This window comes from Coregonus lavaretus (assembly GCF_964263955.1).
Source record: "Coregonus lavaretus genome assembly, chromosome: 20".
NCBI lineage: Eukaryota > Metazoa > Chordata > Actinopteri > Salmoniformes > Salmonidae > Coregonus > Coregonus lavaretus.
Window position 1 is genome coordinate 31758603 of NC_140007.1, and position 23762 is coordinate 31782364.

The window sequence follows — 23762 nt, forward strand, 5'->3', positions numbered from 1 at the left end:
TGATGTTCCGGGTGTCCCCAGTGCGTCCCGTACGCCCATGTTCTTTTTTGATAAATGACTCCCTTAAGTGGCCAGAAAATAGAAATTACAACTCTTGCGACGCTGCCACTAATATACTATCAGATGACGTGATGTATTATTGCACTAACAAATAACACCCGTTATTCTGGTCGTCACTACGTCACACACGTTACCATATCCACAAAGTTGTAATTATGTCTAATTTCTCTTCTTAAACTCTGATTTTAAACCTAACCTTAACCCTAACATTAGCCACACTGCTAACATCATGCCTAACCCTAACCTTAAATTAAGACCAAAAAGCACATTTTTGTTTTCATGAAATGTTACGATATAGACCATGTTGACTTTGTGGCTGTGGTAACTAGTGACAACTCGTCTCCTGGCCTTTTTCAGTGCTTTGTCCTCGGAGCGGCACTGTAGTCCATCATACCCATCATGGATCACTATTCTCCCATTGGACATAATGGTAGGAGAGTCAAGAGATTATTCTGTGCTAAAATGTATCCAGGCTGTTGTCAGTCATTAAGGACAGTTGTCCATTAGAATCTGAATTCGTTGAACTGACTTCCAAAATAAATCGCTAGGCCTATATAGGCCATCAGGCTACTGAATATATGCCCATATTAGGCAATATGGAATTCATGTGCATTACAAAAAAGCACTGAGAATCTGGTGCATTTCTTACTGATCTATGCACAAATGAATTTGAGCTCTTTATCCGTTCTATATATCCTATTTCTATTTTTCATCTTCTTGCACTGTCTAGAAACCGAGATAGGGATTGGCTCACAGGCTTATCAGTAGCATCGCCCTTGCCGCCCACTTCCGCCACCTAGAGTTCTTCAAACTGAGTGCAATCTTCGTTGTTTAGTTTTCGTACAGAAACGCATTTGGACGTAGAAACACTGATAAATAAAATGTATTACATTCCTTAAATTCTTTACATTGTATTTAGGCAATTTTCAGTCGTTAGCTGACATTTGCTAGCCGTTAGAATCTGTGATCCAGCACCAGCTCACTTGGTGCGCGGTTTTCGAAAAATGCAAAGACTTTGGAGTGTACTAACTAGCTGGTTGGCTAACATTAGCTGGAGCAGGCTACAGTACAGTAGAAGCACAGTGGTCCTTGCTAGCCAGCCATCACAGGTCAGCAAGCAAGGGTATTTCGCAATGAATAGTAAATTGATTTTCACACAATATTTTATTATTTTGTGTTAATAACTATAATTATTTTTATATTAATTAGCTTTTGGTACTCGCTGATGGATGTTAATGTGTGTTTTTGTTTGCAGGTGTCTGTGAAGTTTGGATAGAGGTTGGGCCACAAGTACCAGGCCACAATAAAGATGTGTTTTTGAGTGACATTGCACAATACTGCTCAGTATGAACAGCGAGGAAGAGTTCTACGATGCTGAGACAGGTGAGTGCATGCATTAATAATAATAATATGCCATTTAGCAGATGCTTTTATCCAAAGCGACTTAGTCATGTGTGCATACATTTTTACTTATGGGTGGTCCCGGCGATCAAACCCACTACCCTGGCGTTACAAGCGCCATGTTCTACCAATTGAGCTACAGAGGACCATTATGAGGGAGGTAAACCCACTGCTTAGTGCAGAGGTTCCAACCTTTTTTGGTTTTGCTCTGCCCTGAAGTACCCCCTCGTGCATTTTAGCAGTAGGCCCCTACGGTCTCATGAGTCTTCTCAAGTATCCCCTGTATATAGGCCAAGTACCCCCAGGGGTCCTAGTACCCTTGGTTGGCAACCACTGGCTTAGTGTATGTGTGACCCTTTTTTATTGTATCTCTCAGGTTTGGAATCAGATGATGACTCCTGTGAGGTCAGTTTTAAAGATGCCCTAGTGTATGTCCTGGTTCGAATCCAGGCTCTCTCGCAGCCGGCCGCGACCGGGAGACTCATGGGCGGCGCACAATTGGCCCAGCGTCGTCCAGGGTAGGGGAGGGAATGGCCGGCAGGGATGTAGCTCAGTTGATAGAGCATGGCGTTTGCAACGCCAGGGTTGTGGGTTTGTTTCCCGGGGGGGGGCCAGTATAAAAAAAATTAAAAATATATATGTATTCACTAACTGTAAGTCGCTCTGGATAAGAGCGTCTGCTAAATGACTAAAATGTAAAATGTAAATGTAAAATGTATGACAGCAAGCAGTCATCCAATGCCAGCACACCACAGGAAAATGGAGTGTGGGAGCGCAGGTGAGGATGCAAAGGAAGTATCTACAGTATCTCACAAAAGTGAGTACACCCCTCACATTTTTGTAAATATTTGAGTATATCTTTTCATGTGACAACACTGAAGAAATGATACTTTGCTACAATGTAAAGTAGTGAGTGTACAGCTTGTATAACAGTGTAAATTTGCTGTCCCCTCAAAATAACACAACACACAGCCATTAATGTCTAAACCGCTGGCAACAGAAGTGAGTACACCCCTAAGTGAAAATGTCCAAATTGGGCCAATTAGCCATTTTCCCTCCCTGGTGTCATGTGACTCGTTAGTGTTACAAGGTCTCAGGTGTGAATGGGGAGCAGGTGTGTTAAATTTGGTGTCATCGCTCTCACACTCCCTCATACTGGTCACTGGAAGTTCAACATGGCACCTCATGGCAAAGAACTCTCTGAGAATCTGAAAAAAAAGAATTGTTGCTCTACATAAAGATGGCCTGGGCTATAAGAAGATTGCCAAGACCCTGAAACTGAGCTGCAGCGTGGTGGCCAAGACCAAACAGCAGTTTAACAGGACAGGTTCCACTCAGAATGGAACCAGAGTGGAGCTTGACGCCTTGATAAGTTCCTTTCCTGAGGATGGCTCACCCCTCACAGTTCTGGGTGACTTTAACCTCCCTACGTCTACCTTTGACTCATTTCTCTCTGCCTCCTTCTTTCCACTCCTCTCCTCTTTTGACCTCACCTTCTCACCGTCCCCCCCTACTCACAAGGCAGGCAATACGCTTGACCTCATCTTTACTAGATGCTGTTCTTCTACTAATCTCACTGCAACTCCCCTCCATGTCTCCGACCACTACTTTGTATCCTTTTCTCTCTCGCTCTCCTCCAACACTACTCACTCTGCCCCTACTCAGATGGTAATGCGCCGTCACAACCTTCGCTCTCTCTCTCCCGCTACTCTCTCCTCTTCCATCCTATCATCTCTTCCCTGGTGGAACAAGCTCCCTCACGACGCCAGGACAGCGGAGTCACTCACCACCTTCCGGAGACACTTGAAACCCCACCTCTTTTTTTTAAGGAATACCTGGGATAGGATAAAGTCATCCTTCTACCCCCCCCCCCCCCCCCCCCCCAAAAAAAAACAACATATTGTAAAGTGGTTATCCTACTGGCTATAAGGTGAATGCACCAATTTGTAAGTCGCTCTGGATAAGAGCGTCTGCTAAATGACGTAAATGTAATATAATGTAACAGGCCTCGCCATGGTCGACCAAAGAAGTTGAGTGCACATGCTCAGCGTCATATCCAGAGGTTGTCTTTGGGAAATAGACATATGAGTGCTGCCAGCATTGCTGCAGAGGTTGAAGGGGTGGGGGGTCAGCCTGTCAGTGCTCAGACCATACGCCGCACACTGCATCAAATTGGTCTGCATGGCTGTCGTCCCAGAAGGAAGCCTCTTCTAAAGATGATGCACAAGAAAGCCCGCAAACAGTTTGCTGAAGACCAGCAGACTAAGGACATTGATTACTGGAACCATGTCCTGTGGTCTGATGAGACCAAGAAACTTATTTGGTTCAGATGGTGTCAAGCGTGTGTGGCAGCAACCAGGTGAGGAGTACAAAGACAAGTGTGTCTTGCCTACAGTCAAGCATGGTGGTGGGAGTGTCATGGTCTGGGGTTGCATGAGTGCTGCCGGCACTGGGGAGCTACAGTTCATTGAGGGAACCATGAATGCCAACATTTACTGTGACATACTGAAGCAGAGCATGATCCCCTCCCTTCGGAGACTGGGCCGCAGGGCAGTATTCCAACATGATAACGACCCCAAACACACCTCCAAGACGACCACTGCCTTGCTAAAGAAGCTGAGGGTAAAGGTGATGGACTGGCCAAGCATGTCTCCAGACCTAAACCCTATTGAGCATCTGTGGGGCATCCTCAAACAGAAGGTGGAGGAGTGTAAGGTCTCTAACATCCACCAGCTCCGTGATGTCGTCATGGAGGAGTGGAAGAGGACACCAGTGGCAACCTGTGAAGCTCTGGTGAACTCCATGCCCAAGAGGGTTAAGGCAGTGCTGGAAAATGATGGTGGCCACACAAAATATTGACACTTTGGCCCCAATTTGGACATTTTCACTTAGGGGTGTACTCACTTTTGTTGCCAGCGGTTTAGACATTAATGGCTGTGTGTTGTGTTATTTTGAGGGGACAGCAAATTTACACTGTTATACAAGCTGTACACTCACTACTTTACATTGTAGCAAAGTGTCATTTCTTCAGTGTTGTCACATGAAAAGATATACTCAAATATTTACAAAAATGTGAGGGGTGTACTCACTTTTGAGATACTGTATGTCCTGTATGCACAGTTTGCATGTGTATTCAGTGTCCATAGTTTGTGTCTTTGTGTTGGTGTTTGTTACAGGAAAACCCTGCCTGCTCCAATGATGTCCAGATGTGACTACAGTGTATGGGGCATACTAAAGAAATGCATTGGCATGGTGAGGATGTAGATGTAATAACACGTTTAAGATGTCTGCAACACTTCTATGCCCTAAAAACCATTTGCTATACAGACGCACAAACAGAAATCATAACAATGATACAAATTGGATGACGTTCTGTTTTAGCCACATCTTACAGAGGAGTTCATATAAGCGCTTTAGGCTACATGTACTAAACAAGCTAATATCTATGAATCGCTCTTTTTTTGGGGGGTCCTTTGCTGCATTTACACAGGAGCTGTCCAAAATAACGATGCCCATCATGTTCAACGAGCCCCTGAGTTTCCTCCAGAGAATGTCAGAGTACATGGAACACACTCACCTCATCCACAAAGCCTGCATCCTGTCAACTCCATAGACTGCATGCAGGTAAACAAAACAGATAGGATACACTGATACCCTCCACTCAAAAAGCCTATTGTTGTACCTGCTCTTACCGGGAACTGAAGAAGAGGCTCACACAATGACATACTTTGTTTTCTCCTGTGTTATCTCTCTCTGTCAGGTGGTAGCTGCTTTTGCTGTTTCTTCTGTGGCATCTCAATGGGACAGAACTGGAAAGCTATTTAATCCTTTGCTAGGAGAGACTTATGAACTCACACGGTACTGTTTGGCATTTTCAAAAGAGTAATCATACTGTACCGCTTATCTTTTTCTGGAAACCTTTTGTTGATTTTCAGAGGATAGATTTGACTTATTTAAACTATTTGGATAATCTATTTATTGTTGAGGTGTCGGATTATGCACTGTTTAAAGTTTGCTTCTTGTCTGTCTTAGTGAGGACAAAGGGTACAGGTTGATCTCAGAACAAGTGAGCCACCATCCACCTATCAGTACCTTCAATGCCCAGTCTCTGAAGCAGGAGTTTGAGTTCCACGGCTCCCTCTACCCCAAACTCAAGTTCTGGGGCAAGAGCGTGGAGGCAGAGCCTAAAGAAACCATGACAATGGAGCTGCTCAAGTGAGTGAGTGAGTGTGTGTAAGAAAGTGTATGTAGTATGTATGTTGACATATGTGTGTACTAAACACATATACAGACTCTCTTTCTCACATCAACAGCTAGTGGCTTGTTAACGACTTGTTTTGTTGCAGACATAAAGAGGCGTATACATGGACAAACCCTCTCTGCTGTGTACATAACATCATCATGGGCAAACTGAATTGAGCAATATGGAACTGTGGAAATAGTCAACCACAAGTAAGACAGCAAAGACCAAACCTTTATTCTTTGTTCACAACAAACGCTTATTATTATTTGATTGAATTTACTATGTTAAATGTTCTCCCTCCTGCCTCTTCTGATTGGTCAGCACAGGGGACAAGTGTGTGTTGAACTTCAAGCCGTGTGGCATGTTTGGGAAGGAGCTGCACAAAGTGGAGGCCCACATTCAGACTGAGGTGAGGGAAGAATAGACTCAAGCATCATCAGCCTTAATGATCACACAATTAGGAATTTGTTATTTCATAGTTATATGTCAGTTGTTATGCATTCTGTCAGCATTGACGTACAATAACGACTGCATGTTTTAAGTTGTAGGTCACTGTTTCGTGTGGTTGGTCCAACATTTATTTTGTTTGCTTTGTGTTTGGAACAGTAAGAAGAAGTGACGTGTGCTGTATGGGAAGTGGACAGAGTGTGTACAGTGTGGAGCCTAAAGTGTATGAAGCCAACAAGAAGTAGTCAGAGAAGGTGGATACTAAGAAAAATAAACAGGCGAGCACACAGACCTGTGATTTGTCCAATTGTTTTTAAACAATGGCAAAACATTTGGTGAAATAATTTTTCTTAAACAGTGTTTCTTCCTTTCACATAAACATGCAGTGGCTTTAGGTGAAGGTAAGGTACACTACCAGTCAAAAGTTTGGACACACCTACTCATTCAAGGGTTTTTCTTTATTTTTACTATTTTTTTACAATGTAGAATAATAGTGAAGACATCAAAACTATGAAATAACACATTTGGAATCATGTAGTAACCAAAAAAGTGTTAAACAAATTAAAATATATTTGAGATTTTTCAAATAGCCACCCTTTGCCTTGATGACAGCTTTGCACACTCTTGGCATTCTCTCAACCAGCTTCATGAGGTAGTCACCTGGAATGCATTTCAATTAACAGGTGTGCCTTGTTAAAAGTTCATTTGTGGAATTTCTTTCCTTAATGCGTTTGAGCCAATCAGTTGTGTTGTGAGAAGGTGTTTGTGTGGGGGGGGTATACAGAAGATAATATGGACTTGGTCTTTTACCAAATAGGGTTATGGCAAGAATAGCTCAAATGAGCAAAGAGAAACGACAGTCCATTACTTTAAGACATGAAGGTCAGTCAATACGGAAAATGTCAAGAACTTTGAACGTTTCTTCAAGTGCAGTCGCAAAAAACATCAAGCGCTATGATGAAACTGGCTCTCATGACCGCCACAGGAATGGAAAACCCAGTTACCTCTGCTGCAGAGGATAAGTTCATTAGAGTTACCAGCCTCAGAAATTGCAGCCGAAATAAATGCTTCATAGAGTTCAAGAAACATTTCAACATCAACTGTTCAGAGGGGACTGTGTGAATCAGGCCTTCATGGTCGAATTGCTGCAAAGAAACCACTACTAAAGGACACCAGTAAGAAAAAGAGACCTGCTTGGGCCAAGAAACACAAGCAATGGACATTAGACCGGTGGAAATGTGTCCTTTGGTCTGGAGTCCAAATTGGAGATTTCTGGTTCCAACCGCCGTGTCTTTGTGAGACGCGGTGTGGGTGAATGGATGATCTCCGCATGTGTAGTTCCCACCGTAAAGCATGGAGGAGGTGATATGGTGTGGGGGTGCTTTGCTGGTGACACTCTCTGTGATTTATTTAGAATTCAAGGCACACTTAACCAGCATGGCTACCACAGCATTCTGCAGCGATACGCCATCCCATCTGGTTTGGGCTTAGTGGGACTAGCGTTTATTTTTCAACAGGACAATGACCCAACACACCTCCAGGCTGTGTAAGGGCTATTTTACCAAGAAGGAGAGTGATGGAGTGCTGCATCAGATGACCTGGCCTCCACAATCCCCCGACCTCAACATAATTGAGATGGTTTGGGATGAGTCGGATGGCAGAGTGAAGGAAAAGCAGCCAACAAGTGCTCAGCATATGTGGGAACTCCTTCAAGACTGTTGGAAAAGCATTCCAGGTGAAGCTGGTTGAGAGAATGCCAAGCGTGTGCAAAGCTGTCATCAAGGAAAAGGGTGGCTATTTGAAGAATATTTGGATTTGTTTAACACTTTTTGGTTACTACATGATTCCATATGTGTTATTTGATAGTTTTTGATGTCTTCACTATTATTCTACAATGTAGTAAATAGTAAAAATAAAGAAAAACCCTTGAATGAGTAGGTGTGTCCAAACTTTTAACTGGTACTGTATGTAAATGTGATATTTCAATTTGTAATACATTTTGGAAAATTTCTAAAAACCTGTTTTTGCTTTTTCATTATGGGGTACTGTGTGTAGATTGAGAGGGGGGGGGGGGACAATTTAATCAATTTTTGAATAAGGCGGTAATGTAACAAATTGTGGAAAAAGTCAAGGGGTCTAAATACATTCCGATGAGAGGAATCCCAATGGCCGGCAGTGGGAGAAGATGGAGCGAGATGGATTTTGGCCTACATTCTGCAAATATTCTCATCGATTAAACATTTTATCTCAATACAGTTTTCTGTTCCCAAAACTACAATATGTTACGAACAGAATGGACAAAGTTTTGTAGACTTTACCAGTAAAAAAAATTTCATTGTTTAGAAGGAATGCAAGAGCATATTTCGTAATGCACACGTGCACTTCCCTGAGTAGGTGTTCCTAACGGAAATATGTAAATATATGTTAGAACGCCCCAATATGATCTCGCTAGCTCGTGCTTGGCTCTGCTCATTGCTTGTTCTGCCCACTGTGATTCATTTGCTCCCATTGGGCGACAGGCTGTGGTGTATCTTGGGTTACCTATAAAATTATTTGGTACAGTGGTTTCAACCTCCTATTTGTGATGGGCATTCCGAGACATTTCGGTGAGCCGGCTTCTGGCTACTGTGGGAAATTATTCTCTTATATTTTAGATGTGCTGTTAGCTTAATAAGAAAGCATTAATGATTAAACATAATAGGTTTGTACTGTACTGATATAAATTGGTCAACATAAGCTGTGATTAATGTGGGGAACTATTAGGGGGTAGGCTGAGAAGACTTGTGTCTCACATACACACACACACACTGCCTCTTTGTTAGAACGCTCAAGGACATGTGTTCTGCTACAAAGATGTCTGGGGTTGCTGACTTGAGACAAGTTGTGGAGAAAACAACTGACACCTGGCAACAGTGAAGCGCCAAGGGGCTGGGACCAGCCTGTGCGCCAACGATAGGCTGAGTAAGTCTAAACCACGCTCAGTCTCTACTCTGATAGGCCAGCAGGGAGCGGGAACTATCTCTGTCAGAGTATTTAAAGAATAACTTATAACAATGGACCAGTTCTCTGTCTGCCCTGCGTGGTATTTCAGTGGACCCGTATATACGAACATCATATTTACCATTGAAGTGTTTTGCATTAATTAAAATACTAGTCTATTTTAGAAGGCGTGTATTGACCTCTTTTTGTTCCAATACCAGATTTGAATTGACGCAACTTAACACTACCAAACGGCTCTTCGTTCAAAATGCTTAACATTTTACTAAGAATCATGAAAACATTTCCAATGTAAAGCGCAAAAAGTAGGCTACCATTTATGAAATGCGCGTTCAAATACATTTTTACCTGTCCTACTTATTAGAGCACCTGATTTTTTTTGTTTTGTTTTTTAAAGTTTTTGTAAAATTATTTTTAGCACATTGCAAAAATTGCCGTGGACCACGCTCTCCCCACTATTTATTGTTTCTGCAGTGAGGATTCAGCCTCTTTAGTGAATTATTTGGTAACCTATCTACATATAATCGTTGTTTTGAGCTCAAAAAGCAGTAGCAGTGTGCAAATCAGGGAGCCAAATGAACGGCTCTTTCACCGATGCGATTCGGTTCCCGACATTCAACAAAAAGATCAATTCAAAAAGAGCAGTTGGTTAAGGAACGATACATCACCTCCTATTAGATTGTTGCGTTCTCCTCTAGCTACTCCTGCAATCTGATTCCAAGGCCATCTGGCATCTTTATTTCAAAGTAAAATGTAAATTGGTGTTTATTTTTTATCTACTGGAAGTATTACTTAAAGTAGCTAGATACATATTGAATTCAGGATAATGCAATTAAAGATTAGACTGCTACATTGTTGATTATAACAGTAGCTAGCTATTTAAAATTCGCAAGCTAGCTAACGTTAGCTAGGCTAGCAAGCTAACGTTTGTCATTGTTTATCATCTTTACCCTCTTTGCACAACGCCAGATCATCATCATGTCGGGAGCTCTGTTCCCGGTGTGGTGTCGGTGTCCTGCGGCTCCTCCAGCAAATTCCTGGTTGAGTTTCGGGCAGGGAAGATGACCATGAAGGGTAGCACAGTGACTCCAGACAAGCGCAAGGGACAAGTCTATGTTCAGCAGACTGACGACTCCCTCATTCATTTCTGTTGGCTGGATCGGACCTCTGGAAACTTAGATGATGTCAGTGGCACTTTTCTGTTGGTGCTGAAACTGCACCCCTCTCTCTGTGTCCTTTGTGTTGTCATGGTTAACTAACCCCAGTGATGAATATTATTGTCCCTATTCAGGACCTGATCATCTTCCCAGATGATTGTGAGTTCAAGAGAGTGAACCAGTGTACTACTGGTCGGGTGTTTGTGCTGAAGTTAAAGGCTGGCTCCAAGAGGCTGTTCTTCTGGATGCAGGTGTGTATGGCATGATGAAGATCCTATGGCTGTGTTTACACAGGCAGCCCAATTCTGATATTTTTTCCCACTAATTGGTCTTTTGACAAATCATGTCATCTCTTTTAATGTCAGATTATTTTCAGAGCTGATCTGATTGGTCAAAAGACCAATTAATGAAAAAATATCAGAATTGGGCTGCCTGTCTAAACACACCCAACGTGATCGACACCCCTGCCTCCTTTGTATATTGTATATCACTCTGCCTCCTTTGTATATGTCCCGTGTAGCTCAGTTGGTAGAGCATGGCGCTTGCAACGCCAGGGTTGTGGGTTCAATTCCCACGGGGGGCCAGTATAAAAAAAAATATAAAAAAATGTATTCACTAACTGTAAGTCGCTCTGGATAAGAGCGTCTGCTAAATGACAAAAATGTAAATGTATATTTCTCTGCAGAGGAAGGTAATGTTATCAGCTGCCGATTGTATGAGAAAAATATGTTCCTGGTGTAATAGTGTCATTTCTATTTCCCTGTTATAGGAGCCCAAGACTAAGGATGAATAGTACTGCCGTAAAGTGAATGAGTATCTGAACAACCCTCCTATGCCTGGAGCCCTGGGCAGTGGAGGCAGCAGCGGGCATGAACTGGGGGGTAAGGATTAAAGAAGGGTGCACTGCACAGTGCACACACTCGCAAACAGACCACAAAGGTATGTTGACACAGGAAGATTCCAATTATTATTATCAATGCATTCTCTGAGACGATAGTTCCTTCACCACTCAGCCTCTCCTTTGTGCATGATGTGTTTATCCGTTCGGGAACATTTTGCATTCTTCCTCCTGTCCTAGGCAAGGGTGGACTGCAGAGTCTCCTCGGTAACATGAGTCACAACCAGCTCATGCAGCTCATTGGACCAACTGGACTGGGAGGTCTTGGTAAGTGGCTGTTGTTTAGTGTACTGTCTGTACTGGCTGCACAGTCTTTATTTACCCCTCGTAGCAATGTGCTTAAAACAGCTGGATTGACTGAGAATGTGTTCTGGGCTGGAGTGCCTGACTTGATTGGGTTCAGTCATTAATTGCAAGTCTATCATAACAGGATTGTTTGGGAGACAAATTAATCTGCTCCCTATTTCTGTCATGTGTCTGAATGTGTCCACCAGTCTTTCTGAATGTGTCTGTCTGTCCGTCTTCTGTCTGTAGGAGGTCTTGGGGCTCTGGCTGGGCCGGGCCTGGCCAGCCTGCTAAGTAGTGAAGGTCCTGCAGCCGGCAAATCCTCTTCAAGGTACCACAAGCCAACAGACTTACTTCACTGCTAAATTAATGAATTTAGTACATTTATACACTTGTCTCTCTTCAGCTCAGACTACACACTCACTAGCCAACTTTTACAGATCGCTTATTCTACATTTATTACAACCCCTGTGAATTTAGTTAGTCTCTCTGTCTCTCTCCCGCTCAGTCCATCTCAGTCTCCTGTAGTCACCCCCACCTCCACTACCACCCGGCTGGGCTCCTCCCAGGTGCCAACCACACCCATCACCCCGTCTGCCACCAGTGCAGTTTCACCCATGGCTTCATCCGCCACCCCTGTTGCTCCCTCCCTCGCAGCCGGGGCAGCCAGCCCCACCCAGCCAATCCAGCTGAGTGACCTGCAGAGTATCCTAGCAACCATGAATGTACAAAACATATAAATTAGAGAGCAGCTCACAACCCAACTCAACAGTTTAGAACAGTGGACAGAGCAATAAGGAGTCTCTTGAAGATGATAAGGGACTTTAATCAGGCTGTTACCAGTTAAATAAAAAGCCTTGCAGCAGTAGATCCATGACTGTGAATTTGAGAATGACCCTCTGTATTTGTAGCTGTCTGATATGTTTGAAATATGAATGACTGTGTTTGTTCTCTCTACAGTGGACCTGGCCAGTGTTGTGACCCCTGAGATCATGGCTCCTATCCTGGCCAATGCTGAGGTCCAGAAGAGATTGCTACCCTGCCGTCAGGAGAGTCCCTGCCTCAGAGCACCGACGAGCTCCACAACACACTCACCTCCCCACAGTTTCAGCAGGTATAACACACACACACTGCTCTGAGTATGTGTTTAGCAGTGCTCTTCCTTTCTCTGTAGAGTACACTAGAGTAGCAGTGTTAACACTATTACTATTTGTATGATAAAGTGATCTTGGTCTTTTTTAGCTACCGCTTGAGTGCTACCTTTCGTATACTATTGTATGAGTACAGTATGTATGATGTAAAGCAGTGATTATTCTCTTTGTAGGCCATGAGTCTGTTCAGTAGTGCCCTGGCTTCAGGGCAGCTGGGGCCTCTAATGAACCAGTTTGGGCTGCCAACAGAAGCTGTGGATGCAGCTAACAAAGGAGGTCAGTGTCCTGCGTACAAAACATGAACTCAGGGACTTTGTTTGTATGCATGTTGTTCCATTGTTTAGAGAGAACACATAACATGCAGTCTCCTGCCTGTGCATATATTCCTACATAATGTTGACATAACATTAGTGTCTACCATTTTGAATAAGATTTCCATAAGAGGTTATGCCCTGCTGTTTTCATGTGTGAAATTCTAATTGAGCTTTCCTCTATTCCAGACGTTGAGGCTTTTGCTAAAGCCATGGAGACAGACAGCAAGTCTGAGAATGATGACGAAGATATGAGTTTGGATTAGTACCTGTGTTAGTTCAGTTTGATTAAATGTTTTTTATTACATTTATTATTTACTGGCTGATTTGTTATTTAGAGCACTGAAGCTGTGTACCATTTCCTTCTGAACATGTCCTGTACTCAGAATATATATTTAATGGCATGTAAGACACCTACCCTCTCTATTGAGTGTTATAAATTAACAAATTAATGATGTACACATGCTCAAATCCTCAGAGCTTGAATCAACATAACATTAAATGTGTTCCCTGATATTGCAAACCAGAATACTGTGACTGTTTAGGACTTGGGCCTGGGTAGACTAGTGACAGCTGCATGTGCCAATCTGTGACCTGTAGCTTCCTGACCAAAAAAATAACACTCCAGTCACATGGTCTTAATGGTCAGAAAATATTTTTAAAACATTTTATAATTTAAGAAAAAATACTTTTACAAAATGTACTCCATCCATGAGCACAACATTTTCAGAACAGTTCTACCATTTCACATTGTAAAGAAATTACATGAGGTAATTTTTGAAGCATACATTTGCAAAACAGAGACATCCATTCACACCACAGCAGAAATGGGCATTTCTACACAAAACGTTTTCTCCAAGATCACTCGCAGAACAATGAGCTTCACATAACATTTTAACATAAGTCTCCTGAGTGGCGCAGTGGTCTAAGGCACTGCATCGCAGTGCTAACTGTGCCACTAGAGATCCTGGTTCAAATCCAGGCTCTGTCGCAGCCGGCCGCGACCGGGAGACTCATGGGCGGCGCACAATTGGTCCAGGGTAGGGGAGGGAATGGCCGGCAGGGATGTAGCTCAGTTGATAGAGCATGGCGTTTGCAACGCCAGGGTTGTGGGTTCCAAATCCCAAGGGGGGCCAGTATAAAAAAATATAATGTATTCACTAACTGTAAGTCGCTCTGGATAAGAGCGTCTGCTAAATGACTAAAATGTAAATGTAACATAACAGTAGGTCTGTCCAGATACATTATGCAAAGCCTGCAATTTCCCCTTAATTCACAGGTACGGTGAAACAACACCCAAACAGCAACAAGAGTGAAATACAAGAGGGAATAACATCTGGCTAGGACTGATACATAATTCAACTCTTATTGTGGTTTTAGGCACTTACTGTTTTGTCGAGTGGCATGATCCAACACGAATGAAGACAAATACACAAATACTGTAAATAAATCCACTTTTTAGGACACACACACACAAATAACTGCTTTCTACATGCTCTCATTGAAGAGGTTTTCTGTTTGTTTGATAAATCCCATGATCCCAGAATGATCCATGGAAAATAAAGCTTTAATTCTAAGATATTTCCTGAGAACTAAATATAACAACTGGCTTGTGGATGATCCAGCACATTGAACAATATGGTAAGAATACTTATTGCAAAGCCTATACCTGGGTGTTGATATACAATACCAACCAGGTACTGATATGAAGTTTGATTGAACATTAACAAAACCATCCACAGCAGAAAAGTAATTTGTGTACTAGAAGATCGATAATGCCAACATCAAAGAGGCAGTGGATTGCACAGTGGTGACTTAAAGTCGACACAATTAGACTGGTTGCTAGCTACAGTACAGACATGATCAAAACTGTTGAGACTCCAACCCAAGAAAAGGATAATAAATACCATCCAGGCAAAGCTCTAAACTAATGATAGAATAAAACCAACTGAAAGGCTGATGCTTCTACAGTATAGATTAAAGCGACATTCTGGCCAGCCCAGAACTCTTCCTCACAAACACGTATTTCAATCACACAATCATTTTGAGGCTTTTTAAGTCCAATGACTGATGTGTCATTTTCAAAGTGAATGAATAAATAGTAAGATCAACACAAGCTACAATGAGCGAAGATACCAATACCAGGCACCATTTACACATTAAAAAACAAACCATTTCTGTACCTTTGGATGGGGAATTACTTCAGGGCGGCTAAATTATTTCAAACTGATATGGCAACCATCAACATCACATTGTGCAGACCTTATCAGACACATCCTTTAAATAGAGTTTAAGTTAAGACTTCTTCCCACACAGCTAGAAATGAAAGTACAGAGGATTAGAAGAAACAAGCAGCATATTTAATGTGATCTGTGACATCTCTAACATAGAGCGCTATCATGCGTTTTGAATGCGTTGCGAGTCTTAATCTGGTTTTATTTTTTTAATCGTTTTTTACTTTGAACAACAAAGATGCCTTTTGGCCTGCTGCTTTTAGGTCCATGTAATTTAGAAAACTCATACTTCGGTGGCCTGTGTGGTCCTGCAGTTACAGCCGCTGACCCCGGCACACATGTATGCCAGAGTAGGCATTGGTTCGAATCCGGCCCACTTGCACATGTGTGAAATAGGACAACTATAAGCACCCACCACTTTAACTCCCCACTCGACTTTCCAACACTATCATCTCTTCAATAAAGCATTAAAAAAAACTCCTCACCATGGCCCAGCCTGCCCCTCAGTCGCCACACACCTCCATCAAACAGCATGCATAACCTCCATAACAACCACCTGTGCTCTCACCTGCATTCGTTAGCTTTCTTCTCACAAGCAACCAAACCAATGGAGACCAACAGATGCGTATATTGACAACTAAAACCATCTACATCTGATCACCTGTAACCCATCATTGCCGCTCATCCGAGCACCAATGCCTTCAAGACCAAAATACCTCAACTAGACAATAATAAAGTCCAACGGCTACCCTCCTCTCTGTGTGTTCTTACAGACACCCCCATCAGGTTGCCATCCTACACTCAGTTGTGGAGCTATTCTTAAGTAAATATTGAAGGTGTACTGTTTGTACAAATAAACATGGTTTTGAACCCTTCTATGAAAAAAATATTCACATCAGAATGCCATACACACCCCAGAAATAATAATATAATAATACCAAGATATTATATTGGATATTGTCATATCAAGTTATTAAGATATTGTATTGCATTCAATCAAAATAAATGTTTATGAATACATCAAGAATTAAAAATAAATATTGAGTACCTAAACAGTTTTTTTTCCTCCTCCGTTTGAATAAGGGGCATGTAGGCTGGGCTGGCCTGCTACACCAGGATCAGCATTTCCAATCAATATCATCAGGACTTAAATATCCACTGGCCCAGGCCAGTTCTCTGGGCCACCTCCAGGCTCCAGCTTAGCCCTGCTTCACCAGCCTGCGGTAGTGTGGCATGACCTTGCTGTCAGGGAGGTAGAGCCCCATTTCCAAGGCAACCAGGACAGGGAACTCCAATGGAATCAACTCCCGGCGGTTTATACGAAAACGCTCCTCCAGCTTCTGCTCAACCATGGAGAGAGGGGGCAGGGGGGGGGGCTAAGAACAAGAAGACAACCTCCTACAATACAGCCCAATGCTCTGTAACAATTCAATTCATTCAAGTGATCCTGATGTGAGCAAAATTATCCATACATTTTAAAACACAAGGTACTGTATTTTTAATTCTTAAAAAATGTATGCCATGCTCAAAGGGGTGGGTTGAATAATATAATTGTATGTTAGGAGTGCTACTTGATTGTAAGTTGCTCTGGATAAGAGCCTCTGCTAAATGACTAAAATGCAAATGTGAAAAAACTACTTCACTCACGTCAATCAGCTGTCGGACCTCCTGCTTCTTCAGGTCACTGCTGATCTTGGCTGCCAGCAGGACGCATGCTGCAGACACCAACTTCCTATTCTGCTTGTTCAGGCGGCCCTGCATCACCAGTTTCTCAAAGTACACAAATGCCATGGCAACTGTGACCGGCTGCAAACTGCACTCCTCTCCCACTGCACGTATCTCCCACTTCAGGCTGTCAAACAGGAGGGCGGTTATAGGTTACACATGGGTGTGTATGGTAGGCAGATATGCAGGATTTCCATATGTAAATGCATGGTTTGGAGACAAAGATACAAATGTGATTTTCAGAGAATGATACAGACAGTAGACAAAAAAAGTACAATGTGTTCATGCACTGTGCACCTTCTTATCTTGCTGAGGGTCAGTTTGATATGGGGGAACTTCTCCTTGAACGTCTCATTCATGTCTTTCTTCAGGTCTGACGGCTTCACATACTCAATAACAGTCGTCTGGAAGACAGGGAACAAGATAAATATGAGAACTTTGCTTTCATCCTATTCATAGAGATTGCATTATGATGCAATGTTTATTATGTGAGGTAAAGTTTACTTGTCAGAAAATCTCTTTATAATATGGATTGTTTTATGTTTATAATGGTGCTACTGTACAAAATCAGGGCATTCTGGACTGTCAGTGTGTGATGTGATGTATTGTCTAGTCACAAAGTCATGTGGTGAGGTGTGTGTAACATGTAGAATGTTGTATGAATGATTACCACATATGATGAGAATATAAGAACTCTCTTGTGTCTCCCGCAAGGCCACTGAGGGTCACTGAGTAGGTAGGGATCATAGTCTGCCAGGTCTTCTATATCTGTAAAAATGATATTAAATGAGAAGACAACAGTAATAATTGCAAAAACAATTATAGCGAAGTGGAGCTTACTCTGGTCCTGTCCTATGGTGCTGTTGAGTCGAGACGGGATGGTGTAGTTCTTCTGGCCGTTGCCTCGGTAACATGACAGGGGGGTCTGTGTTGTGCTGGGCTCTAGTGCTCCACTGCTCTTTGGCCTCACCAAGGCATTAGTGGGGAAAAGGAACTGGGCGTACGATACCGTCTGATGAGGAAAGAGACAGACGTTAACGAACACAAAGCACAAACAGTGTGCAATTACACTCTCCAGTTCAACCTTACCTTTCCATATGCACCTAGCTCCACCCTCAGGCCCTCCAGGCCAGGGAACAGGTCAGATGCCACCCCAGAGGACAGCTGTTGTCTCTGAGCCTCCAGCTTTGGGTCACTGGGTGGGCAGGAAGAGAAACTACTCATGTCACCATCATGCATCATAAAATGTATGCACGCATGACTAAGTCACTTGGATAAAAGTGTCTGCTAAATGGCATATATTATATTATATAATTATTATGCAGCTCCACATTAAAACCTGTGATCATCATAACACAACTCCTTTCCTGATGGCGATTCAGGACACACGAGAGGATGGCTGGGTCATATAGCGAGACAGAGGTGGGCTCTAGTTGGTTAGGGCTTTGTGTCTGTACCTGAGGTGAATACTCTCTCCATAGGGCAGCACTGAGAAAGCAGCACATAGAGACCGCTTGGCACAAATCATCATGATCCTGCAGGACACAGATAACAAGTACAGGCACACAGAACATCTGCAGTGTCAGTCTACACAAACAAAAGCTATAGTCACACACCACTAAATGGGTCGGGTCGCCCAGACATTGGCCTCCAGTTAAGAAAATCCTCAATAACCAAAAATGTCTCATTGGTGTTACTACTCCTACTGATGGCACAATGCTATCCTAATGTAAGACAATAAAATAAAAAGGCAAGTCATATAGCTACCATATTAGTTCATTTAGAATGGAAAGATGTCCACCTGTGGTAAATGATGGTCGTTGTCCTGTTGGAAGGTGAAACTTCGCCCCAGGTTTACATCAAGGATCTCTCTGTACTTTGCACTGTTCATCTTTCCCTTGATCCTGACTAATCTCCCAGTCCCTGCCGCTGAAAACATCCCCACAGCATGATGCTGCCACCACCATGCTTCACCGTAGGGATGGTGCCAGGTTTCCTCCAGACGTGACGCTTGGCATTCAGGCCAAAGAGTTCAATCTTGGTTTCATCAGACCAGAGAATATTTTTCTCATGGTCTGAGAGTCTTTAAGTGCCTTTTGACAAACTTCAAGTGGGCTGTCATGTGCCTTTTACTGAGGAGTGGCTTCCGTCTGGCCACTCTACCATAAAGGCCTAATTGGTGGAGTGCTGCAGAGATGGTTGTCCTTGTGGAAGGTTCTCCCATCTCCACAGAGGAACTCTAGAGCTCTGTCAGTGACCCTCAGGTTCTTGGTCACCTCTCTGACCAAGGCCCTTCTCACCCGATTGCTCAGTTTGGCCAGGCGGCCAGCTCTAGGAAGAGTCTTGATGGTTCCAAACTTCTTCCATTTAAGAATGATGGAGACCACTGTATTCTTGGGGACCTTCAATGCTGCAGAATTTTTTTGGTACCCTTCCTCAGATCTGTTCCTCGAAACAATCCTGTCTCGGAGTTCTACGGACAATTGCTTTGACCTCATGGCTTGGTTTTTGCTCTGACATGCACTGTCGACTGTGGGACCTTATATAGACAGGTGTGTGCCTTTCCAAATCATGTCCAATCAATTGAATTTACCACAGGTGGACTCCAATCGAGTTGTAGAAACATCTCAAGGAAGATCAATGGAAACAATGCACTCGAGCTCAATTTCAAGTCTCATAGCAAAGGGTCGGAATAATTATGTAAATAAGGTATCTGTTTTTATTTTTTAATACATTTGCTAAAATTTCTAAAAAGTTTTTATTTTGTCATTATGGGATATTGTGTGTAGATTGCTGAGGGAAAAAATAGTTTATTCAATTTTAGAATAAGGCTGTAAGGTAACAAAATGTGGAAAAAGTCAAGAGGTCTGAATAATTTCCGAATGCACTGCATATTTTGAGAGTTGGGCCAACTTTTATAATTTGAATGTTGTTCTAATTCTAGACATTCAGTTACATCGCATAATTTAAATAATACCCATGTAACGTTAAAGCTGGAATCTTTAATGGTGAAACGGCCACGTCCGTTTGCGATTTTACAACAACAAAGAAGTTACTGCAAACAACGAACACTGTTTTTCACCTAGTTCAGGAAAACATTACACACATGCAAACGTGAGACTATGGACGTTATATTGTCTACGATGAAGTAATTTTCAGGTAGGGAGAAATGAGAGTGCTTCTAAAACAGTTTGCCTTGTTGAAACAGATAAGATTTGAAGAATGTGTGTCTTATCTTTGTCTCCTGGGAAACTTTTCTTTCGAAGACAACCTGACTAGGCTGTAGCCGTAGCACTATAGGCCTTACCCAGGTTCCTCATTCATAAAAAACACATTGAGTAAGAGACTAAGTTAAATAGAGAGAGAATAGGTTGGGTGCAGCTTGAGCATGATATTTCAGTCTCATTTTACATAAGGTGTATTTTACTGTTATTGCCAGGGAGGGTTATATTTTCACAGGACACCCCTTTAGTGTTTTGATTTGATTAAATTCACTGTTGCAATCCACACAGTCCTTCTGTTACTCGTTTAAGGGCCTAGCTAAGTGAGTTATCTAAGTTCCAGCAGGTCTCTTAGTTTAAAGCCAAACTTATGAGTTTGCATTGCAGCGGGGCTTAGTATTGCACTGGCTGTAAAGCCACTTAATGGAAAACACATAAGGCATTTGCAATCTTCTTCCCTCTTCTCTATAAAGGCTATGCTTATCAATGCAATAAACGAATTTCCTGTATGTCATGGAGGTGACTAAAATGCCTATAGAAGAATGCTTTATACGTTTTGTTTTGGTTGTTCATTTCATTAGAATACTCAGTTTACTCCACACATCTCCTGCGCCATCATCTACTACTTAAACTCACCTGCTGCCTCTTGTGTCGTATTGCCTCATATTCTTGATAAAGTGGACCTTCTTGGCCACCCTTGCAGGTCCTGGAGAGCCCGAATGATTCCGTGATCTAAGACAAAATGGAGAACACATAAAAATAATTGTCAATTAAACGTCAATATTAGTCATGTCTAATGTCTGGACCAACAGGTAGCAGCAGTACCATATCATTTGTCAGTGAGTTTTAGAATATGGAGGTAGACAAATATAGAGGTAGAATGAACCATTTTCTTGAAATAATAAACGAAGGAAGGCCTTGTAGATTCCTTTAAATCACATATCTGAATAATAATGCCAAAATCACAATATTGTGTGAGAGGGAGTTGAAGTAATATGTCTGTTTTTCTAAACATGATCAGAGAGAATGACGGAGAGGTAAGATGCAGAGCAAGACCGATGTGGTGGCGGGAGGCGAGGGTGAGATGATAACACAGGAGGGTCTGACAACACTAAATGTAATGTTTACACAAAGCACAGCATTAAAGAGAATGTTAAAATAAACAAACCAATATCAACAAAATATGTAAGAACTATCAGATAATTGTATGAAACTTTAGTTTAATTCAGTGATGAGTTGTGCAACACTTGTAGCTGAGGAATGGTTAGCAGCTTTTAGCACCGCTAGTATCTTACACACTAGCATTGCTAATAATTAGCTTGTAAAAAAAACGAAAGAGTCCGTCAGAAGCGATAAGTTAAATAAAATTATATTTAAACTTACTGCCCTGCCGATTGTCCATATGGTTGGTCCTTATGCAGGGCGGGAATTGAGAAAAAAAACATCCAATAGAACATAAATTAAACAGACTTTTCAAACATGGGTCTATTTAATACCAACTTCCTCTCTGCTAACCTCATGTCAAAATAAAAGTCCTGCACGTGCGCCATACCTGCACAAAAAAAGCAAGAACTTGTGGGGGACACGAGGTAAGGAGAGGAACTGACCTTGATGAGGAACTGCATGGGCTACAACAGACCCACGTTCTGAAATTCTGTTTCATTCTAAGTTCCATTATGTTTTTTTTGTTGTTGATTTTTCCCTGCATAAGGAGCAAGCATACAGACAATGGACAGAGCAATTTAAAATAGTGTTTTATTTAACTTCTGGCTTCCGGCTGACTATTCCGTTTTTTGCACGCTTATTTCCAGCAACCCTAGTGTTTAAATACTAGCGTTAAAAGCAACGCCCAACTGTTCTCTTTTATCAAGGCAGAGTTTAGTTTTGATAACTGGTCGCCGATTTGCTAGTAACAACATTGAGTCACCATCAGTCAAACCTTGTAAAAAGTTCAATTCTGAAAACGCTTACCTGTAGGCCTACAGTACTTATGTTTGTCCTGTACAACCGCGGTCCTTCCGCGTAGTACTGAAATTCATTTTTTTCTTTTATAAAAATGTATCGAATAAAACCGACTTTCTCTCATTTGTGTTGCTCACGTAGCGTCCTTGATGTAAACCGAGATTCAATTTGCACATGAGCATTCGCGCTGAGTTGAGCAACAAATTAGGAAAGGGTTGGTGGTTGTATTCGATAAGTGTTTATTAAAAGTGTGAATTCCGGATCCCGCGGAAGGAACGCGGTTGTACATGACAAACTTTGGGACAGGTAAGCGTTTTCAGAATTGACATTTTTCGACTGATGTATGACTTGTTGCTAGTAAATCGCGCGACCAATTTCCACCCTGCATAAGGACCAACCCTATTTTATTTAACTTCTCGCTTCTGACGGGCTATTTCGTTTTTTTTTTTTACAAGCTAATTCCTAGCAATGCTAGTGTAACATACTAGCGTTGCTAAAAGCAGCTAAGCGTTTCTCAGCTACAAGTGCTGCACAACTTCTTGAACCAAAACTCAACTCTGCCTTGATACTGGAGTACAGAGTTGAGCGTTCCTCAGCTACACTTGTAGCTGCCAATGGTTTTTAAAGGACTGACAGGCAGATAAGATTTTCTCAATGGGGCAGCTGACAATTAAGACGTTTTCTAATGATTGCTTTGGGAAATAGATTTTCTAAATAACAACTACAATTTCGAAGTAAGGTCTAGTCTGTGGCCATTTGCGTTATCGTAGATTTCTATAATGAAATGAAATATGCGGAAGTAAATAGACCACCTTTATAAATCAGGCCTATTCTGTCAAACGTTGAAATAGACAATGTTGTTACAATGATTACAAAAGCAGGGTGAATAACACCTAGTCGTGACTGATGGTTATTATGACAGATTAATCGCTTATTGATTACCACCCTATAACAAAAATGTAGTAGCTAGATAATATTTCCCACCTTTGATATGTATCCCCCGGCACGGAATTCTGAGTCTGGAGCACAAATGATGATTTGGCACTTGGATTGAATGTCTGAGGTCCAGAGGTGGGGGACAGAGGGGTATCTGGGGGTACCATGGGGTCTACACCCTCAAAAAACACCTCACTACACCCAACAGCAGTACTTGAGCCCGTGTATGTAGACATGCCCAAATTAGGAGGGACTGGACTCAGTCCCCCAATCCCCGCCACAGTAGTAGCAGCGCCACCGGCCAAGGAGGGTGCCACAAGGGAGACGGTTCCGTAGATACTCGGTGAGAAAAGAGGGTGTCCAGTCGCCTGTGCCCCGGTGGCGTCTCGACTTCGGAGCTCGGCGGCCTCCCTTTGACCGTGGTTTCCATTACTGAGATGATACAAAGGCCTTCCGTCTAAAGATATGTTGTTGAGGAACAAAAGAGCCGCCTGTCTCCGTCGTGAATCCTTACCTTTTCTCAGGTGTTCTTTGTGTGATTTGGCAGTATTACTTCCTGTTGTACATTGACGACCAAAGGCAGCAGTCGCCATTCTAGTATAATGGAACGATTGTGCGGAATGAGGAATGAATTTAGCCGGCGAGAGGACCTCTCCACGCCCACCATAAACTGATTGGTTCAAACGTATCATTATTGAAATGAGTACGATTTAGTCTTAGCGGATTGGCTGTGA

At 42.4% G+C, this 23762-nt stretch overlaps 1 protein-coding gene and 2 pseudogenes across 3 annotated transcripts; 2 read left to right on the forward strand and 1 right to left on the reverse strand.

Annotated features, from left to right (window-relative positions):
- The first annotated feature begins 1406 nt into the window (after positions 1–1406).
- On the forward strand, positions 1407–6396 carry LOC311147511 (oxysterol-binding protein-related protein 2-like; annotated as a pseudogene). The gene is made up of 10 exons: positions 1407–1443; positions 1838–1889; positions 2186–2239; positions 4638–4713; positions 4952–5085; positions 5222–5319; positions 5494–5676; positions 5808–5913; positions 6026–6113; positions 6309–6396. The product of its transcript is annotated as an oxysterol-binding protein-related protein 2-like (transcript).
- A 3730-nt stretch (positions 6397–10126) lies between these two features.
- Positions 10127–13216, forward strand: LOC311147684 (proteasomal ubiquitin receptor ADRM1-like; annotated as a pseudogene). Its single transcript has 9 exons — positions 10127–10332; positions 10440–10556; positions 11075–11186; positions 11384–11470; positions 11738–11819; positions 11997–12213; positions 12427–12602; positions 12813–12915; positions 13140–13216. The product of its transcript is annotated as a proteasomal ubiquitin receptor ADRM1-like (transcript).
- Positions 13217–15406: 2190 nt separating this feature from the next.
- Positions 15407–23627, reverse strand: LOC311147709 (CDK5 and ABL1 enzyme substrate 2-like). The gene is made up of 9 exons (XM_084184463.1): positions 23077–23627; positions 20767–20862; positions 18367–18444; positions 17999–18104; positions 17750–17921; positions 17580–17677; positions 17207–17313; positions 16832–17036; positions 15407–16524 (listed from the first exon to the last, which is right to left on the reverse strand). Exons 1-9 carry the CDS (start codon positions 23619–23621, stop codon positions 16384–16386), a joined length of 1548 nt encoding a protein of 515 aa, XP_084040589.1. The 5' UTR covers positions 23622–23627; the 3' UTR covers positions 15407–16383.
- Between the last annotated feature and the right edge of the window lie 135 nt (positions 23628–23762).

Coding starts and splice junctions, on each gene's coding strand:
- LOC311147709 (XM_084184463.1), bottom strand. CDS start 23,621: ATGGCGACTGCTGCCTTTGGTCGTCAATGTACAACAGGAAGTAATACT. Junction 18,105..18,366: donor GGAGAGAGTATTCACCTCAG/GTACAGACACAA, acceptor CTGCCCACCCAG/TGACCCAAAGCTGGAGGCTC. Junction 17,678..17,749: donor CACCATAGGACAGGACCAGA/GTAAGCTCCACT, acceptor TCATTTTTACAG/ATATAGAAGACCTGGCAGAC.